This window comes from Cimex lectularius, unplaced genomic scaffold, assembly GCF_000648675.2.
Source record: "Cimex lectularius strain Harlan isolate CLEC.00 unplaced genomic scaffold, Clec_2.1 scaffold332, whole genome shotgun sequence".
Taxonomy (NCBI): Eukaryota; Metazoa; Arthropoda; class Insecta; order Hemiptera; family Cimicidae; genus Cimex; species Cimex lectularius.
In genome coordinates this window covers 416,257-422,477 of record NW_019394218.1, presented here as the reverse complement: position 1 = coordinate 422,477, position 6,221 = coordinate 416,257, and the positions used below count along the sequence as shown (strand labels likewise).

General features: G+C 29.9%; 1 protein-coding gene across 1 annotated transcript; it reads left to right on the top strand.

Annotated features, from left to right (window-relative positions):
* Positions 1-497: 497 nt before the first annotated feature.
* LOC112128273 lies at positions 498-1,866 on the top strand (the record flags this gene model as incomplete). Its single annotated transcript, XM_024230226.1, is given in 6 exon segments — positions 498-614; positions 682-769; positions 851-957; positions 1,036-1,133; positions 1,193-1,251; positions 1,344-1,866. Coding segments are annotated over 6 exon segments (573 nt in total), but the record flags the coding sequence as incomplete, so codon positions are not given.
* Positions 1,867-6,221: the final 4,355 nt, after the last annotated feature.

Here is a 6,221-nt window from a genome sequence, read left to right as displayed (position 1 = left end):
TTATATTAAATTTTTTATATTATTATTTATTTTATATTAAACCTTGCGTGGACCCCCTGACGTTGTTCAGAGACCACCAAATCAATTTTAATTTTTCACGGACCACCTGATTGATACTGGGGACCCCTGGGGGTCCGTAGGGATGGTTTGGGAACCACTGCTCTCGTAGATAAAACAATGTTTTAACACATTTATACTTAATTAGGTATTATTATTTTATATTCAAACTCCTCTTCTAGAACCAAGATAAAAAATTTTCTTATTGTATGGAATATCATATTTTTCCTCTCTCACAGACACATACTCTCTCTCTCTCTCTCTCTCTCTCTCTCTCTCTCTCTCTCTTTTTAAATAATGTGTAAGCAGCAGCTATAGATGTGTCAGTTTTTAGGTTTAAAATCAAACTACTTTGAGTGAACTAAGTTTCATTTAAGTTATTATTTACCATTAATAATGAAACTTAGTACAATTTTATTTTTCTTTAATTAAATTTACAGATCAGAACGGTTTGTGAATTTCATGATTTATCTGAAAATTGCCATCAGAGGGAGAATGTTATCAGTCTATCTAAATACAATGGAAACTTCTTTAACAGTTCAAATAAAAACCTTGAGGTGATTGAATATCTTTAATTTTTAATTGTTTGTTGCCTTCAAAAAGTTTATTGTTACAAAATTTCAGAAATATAATGAGCATTTACAAATAAATGCCAGACACGACTCTGTAGATGAGGAGATTTTGTTGGAATTCAAGAGATCAGTTAGTTCAAGTAAATATATTATATACTCTTTTTGTACAAGCCTTTTCTTTTATTATTATGTATCATGTTATTATTTTGTTTTGTCTTTAGGTTATATTTTAGAAAGTAAATCAAATTTCTCGTCATTAGTTGAAGATGAACTGAAAAAACCTTTAAATAAAAATGTACAAACTTTAATATCTGAAGCTTCCTGTGCTGTAGGTGTCAATACTATACATATATTATGTTATATTTATTTAACATTAAAATTCCTTACGTATCATTGAATGTTCCAGCCTGTTAGTGCAACAGATAATGGAAAATATGATGGAAATACAAGTGATAAAAGTGATTTTGAGAAAAAATGTAAATCATTTACAAATAGTAGTGACAGGTATTAACAACTTCTTTAAAAATCTATTCAGAACATGAGTAAAATATATAAATTTTTAGTTTTGATGAATTGTCTGATGACCAAGCACCATGTTCTGATTGTGATTCAGAAATAGAAGGTATGTGCTGTTTAAATATTGTAGCTTTTTATTTTTGTGAGATCAGGATAATCGGGAAAGACCTAACTAAAATCTTTTGTTGTTTATCTTAGTTCTAGAGTTCACAGGATTTACTGCAAAAGATATTCATTTGGCCATTCAGAGCATAGAGCAGAGGAAGAATATTGTTGGATCATCGGGTGTCACTACACTTTGAATCCATCGAATGTGTTTATGTAATTTGACAGATTGTTTTCATGTTCTTACTAAAGAAAAGTAAGATGTTAAATATTCTATTGTAACAAGTGCGTAACCACACAACCTAAATAATTCAGGTTTGATTATCATGCAGTTGTTTACAACTAAAGTGTCTGTGATGTTAGTTTAGACTAAACCCACTGAATTTACAACCCCACATTTGAAAGAAGTATGGTAACTTCTTTTTTATCGACTGCCTTAGTAACTTTACCATACTTCTCAGTGGAATATGTATAGTCAAGTAGTCTTCAAAAATATAGAATGTATAAGATAATTTCTATAATCAGATTGGCTGAACTGATTTTGGCATCATAGTTTTATTGTTATAAAAATAATTATATTTATTTTATTAAGCAAGATAATATTATTAATTATGTGTAGTGATTAGTGACTGTTAATCAATATTTATTTAGAAATCGTGAGATGCGGTCTGGTGTGATGTAGGTTTCAGAAAATGTTTTTCTGAAACCTACATCACACCAGACTGCATCTGACGATTTTTAAATAAATTATTAATTATAACAATGGATAGTAACTATCTAGTTATTACATAAGCACATAATATATTTATATTAAATATACATACTAATGAGTTTAGTGTTTCGATACATTTTTTTAATGCCAAAGGTGGCTCAGCTATAGTCAGAATATGTATAAATGTTTTTATGAGGGTTATTTAAAGCAAACAGAACAATCTATTTTATTAAGCTTACAAAATATATTATTTTTTACATATTTTACTGCCCTAGAAATACATTTTCCCCATCAGATTGGTTGTTTTTTATTGTATCATCATAAAAACTCTTGGGATGTTCTTTTAGTTATTGGAGCACAGATGCTTCCACCGCTTCATTATTGCGTTGAAACACTGACCTCCAAGTGCGTTCAAAAAGATAAAAGCACAAAGTGACAAGTCTGGACTATAATAGGGTGGCTGTAATAACGTTTCTCATTCCGTTGTATTCAATGTTTACCTCACAGGGTTAACCGGTATATAGCCTGGCATTGTCATGCAAGTACACTTCCGATTGTTTCTTCCTTTTCCTCCTAAATGTCACCTTTGCAGCGTCCGATAATTCTCAATAACGTTGCACATTAATTGTGTGTCAATCATGGAGATTTTAAGCCGCCTCAATCACTCGTCCTTGGGCGGCAATTGTGACTCATTCTCAACTTTTCACTCCAGAAAATTATTTTTGCCCAGAAAATACGCGGGTTTTTGACAGGGTGTTGTCCTCTTACTTAAGCCCCCTTTAATCGTCCCAAAATTAGGTTCACCCCCACCTTGATCTAAATGTGTGATGATTAGTGACCATTAGTCAATGATTATTCAAAAATCGTGAGATGCGGTCTGGTGTGATGTAGGCTTCAGAAAAACATTATCTTTATCATGCCAACATTTCGATCTTTATTGAGATCATCTTCAGGGCTCAAAGTGTTTGTTTTCTGTATAATTGTGCCATTCTTGCGTGTCGTGTTGAGAGTGCCCACGACACCAAGATGATTTCACTAAAGATTGAAACGTTGACATGATAAAGAAAATGTTTTTCTGAAACCTATATCACACCAGACCGCATCTCACGATTCTTGATATAAACCTTGATAATAATCTGTTACTACAGTCCCATTTATATTTGATACACCCTCGTATTCGAAAAATCCTACAAATGGATCAAATAGCAGCTGGAGCATTTGCATTTAAGTATAATGCAGTTTCATTTCTTTTTATTTGATAAATTTATAGTTGATTTTTGTGTGCATTTTTTAACTTAATTAATTTCTAATGAACAAGCAAAAAAGTTAAGGGGAGCTAATTAAACAATAAAATATAAAAGCATAAGACTCTGAAGTAAACTCTCATCTGGGCAAATAATACTGTTTTTAAAATAATAAAAATACATCTCGAATTTATTTTCAGCATTCATTTTGTTAAACGAATTGGTATGGAAAAAATATGGTCGATTTTATTGTCAATGGAATATTAGATATTTTACTTGTAGATAATTACACCTACCAGTTTACTAGATTTATTTCTAGTTATTTTTTTTTTCTTTTCAGTGTTTACATTGAAATAAAAGTTATTTTATTTAAATGGAGTTTAAGGTCATGCATTTCATTTAAGCATGTTACTAGATATTTCTCATACAAAGGAGCTTTGTTTTGTATACGTTTTATATTTAATATTATTTTTTAAATTATTTTACTTTTTACTTGGACATTTAGATATTGAACTATTTCTACAGATGTTGAGGTTCTTCAAATTTTATTTTCCTGCTTGCTTAAGTACAACACGACTCTTCACATAATTAAAAGCAATATGGTTTTATAACTAATGATATAGTTATATCAGGTACATATCAGGGCAAAATAATTGGTTTTTTCTTAGTAATGACAAAACAATGAACAATAAAATAGTGAAAATGAGTTAATTAAAATTTTGTACACCTTTTATTAATTTGGAATGGAGAGGTAAAAAACATAATGCAGTGAATTTTTTAACTATTATTTTTGGAAATGGGGAAAAGAGTCCAGTCAGAATATAAAAACATGTTCAATCAGATGTCATCAAAGTTTTCAGTTAAAACCGAGTCACACGATAAAGGAGAGACCAGAGTATGCTTGTTTTACACATCAAATGAAGAATATCTACAGGGTAAATAGCAACAATACTACTACATGATCATTTGGAGATCGTGAGATGTGGTCTGGTGTGACGTAGGTTTTAGAAAAACATTTTTTTTATCATGCCGTTTCGATCTTTATTGAGATAATGTTCAGGGCCTGGGATTTATAAACATTGTTTAAATTTTACAAATACGTGTAGGATGTGAAAAAATGAATTTATACAATGCAAGAAATTTTAGATTAAAAAAAAAAGAATTTATACAATGCTAAAAAATTTTAGATAAAAAAAAAGAATTTATACAATGCTAGAAAATTTTAATTAAAAATAAATGAATAGAAAGAGAAGTGCCTTTGGACGGTCTAATTTTTCTAATGTTAAGGAAACAAAGTGCATCTGATTTTAAAAAAACTGAAAATTTCCGTTCCGGTGTTCTTCACCCGTTGGTGTTCACTTTACATTATTATTATTTGCTATCGCAAGTGAAAAATAGATTTTTCAAAATAGAAGACATTTTTTTCATTATTCTTCAAGCCAACGACTAATTAAACGTAATGATAATCAAGTGTTTGATTTGCAATTAATTAGTAATTTTTTTATGCATTTAAGATCTTTTCTGTTTTGTATATAAAAAAAAAATTGTTTTTGGTTTTTCATTTAAATAAGATTCTATTAACTGGTAAAAGGAATATCATTATCTCATAATTTCATTTTCTTAATTGTTTGTTTAAGCAAGAGGGTTAGTGTATTTTCATTTCACTGTGTTAAAATTATCGTAAATCTATAAAAGAAAATTCATTTTATTTAATTTTTTTAAACAAATTAGACCTTATTTTATTTTGTATAATAAAAAAAGACATTTGTTTTCGGTTTTTTCACTCAAACAATATTTTATCATCTGGAACACCATTTATATAATAATTTTGTTTGGGTTTTTACACTAGTATTATATTCTTTACAACCTTTGGGTTAAAATTATTGTTAATTTTATTATATTAATCCATGTATGTTTTTAGTAGTCATAGTTGACTGTATTTCATTTATTTTAATTAATTATACTTTTTATCTAAGGTCTTCGATGAGATGAAAAAGCTAGTGTCACGAGCGGTATTCGAACCAACAACCTTCGGCGGTTGTAATGTGCGGGATTCAAACTCATGACCTTTGGCTCAATGCACTGCTGCTCTAACCTCTTGAGCTATCGTGGCATCAATCCACTCGGACACCAACTCCCCATCTCAACCAACAACTTTTCCAATTTTCCCTTTTTTTGCCATATTTTCCAATATCTCGGCAATTTATGAAGTGGCCATGAAGAGGTGTTAGCAAAGTAAGTACTTCTGTAATTATTACATATGTGCAATTAGCAGTCATAATTGATTGTATTGATTATTTTAATTAATTATACTTTATATATAAGGTTTGGTTAATTTAACTAACATTCTCTTTTTGATGCAGTCGTCAATTTTGTTAACTTCTATATTATTCTAACTTGCATAAACAAGGGTCAGATTCACTCCTTTGGAACAAGTACAATTCCCGACTAACGTACAAATCTTGTGCAATTATTAAAAAGTATTCTAATTTTTCTTTAGTAGAAGTGTGATTGAATGAAAAAAGAGTAGATAGTACTGCAATAAATAGTAAAAAACAGTAAAATAAGGCTTTTTTGGTCAGAGAGAAAAATTTATATTTCCAAAGTGAATTTAAAATCCCATTCTCCCTAATAGCAACAAACCCTAAATTAAAAATCGTACCGAGGTTTTACACCTGATTAAAGAAGGGTATTAAGGCAAGCAAGCCAAGAGGAAAATCTTCAGTTGGCAGAAGTGTGTTGTAAATAATAACCAATTGGGATTTAATTGGGCTAAGTTTGGGATCATTGTTTGAAGCTAGAAAAGTCTTTGTTAATGAGTTGAATAGATAAACCAGGGGACATTCTGTATAGATTTGGGTATCGTCGGCATATAAGTGAAATTTGGATAAATTTCAACAAGAAGGGAGGTCGTTAATAAAAATTGAAAACAATAAGGGTCCTAAAATTGCACCTGGAGAAACGCCAGTCTTAACAGGAAGGTAAGATGAGAATTTGTTATTAGGCAGTTTGACA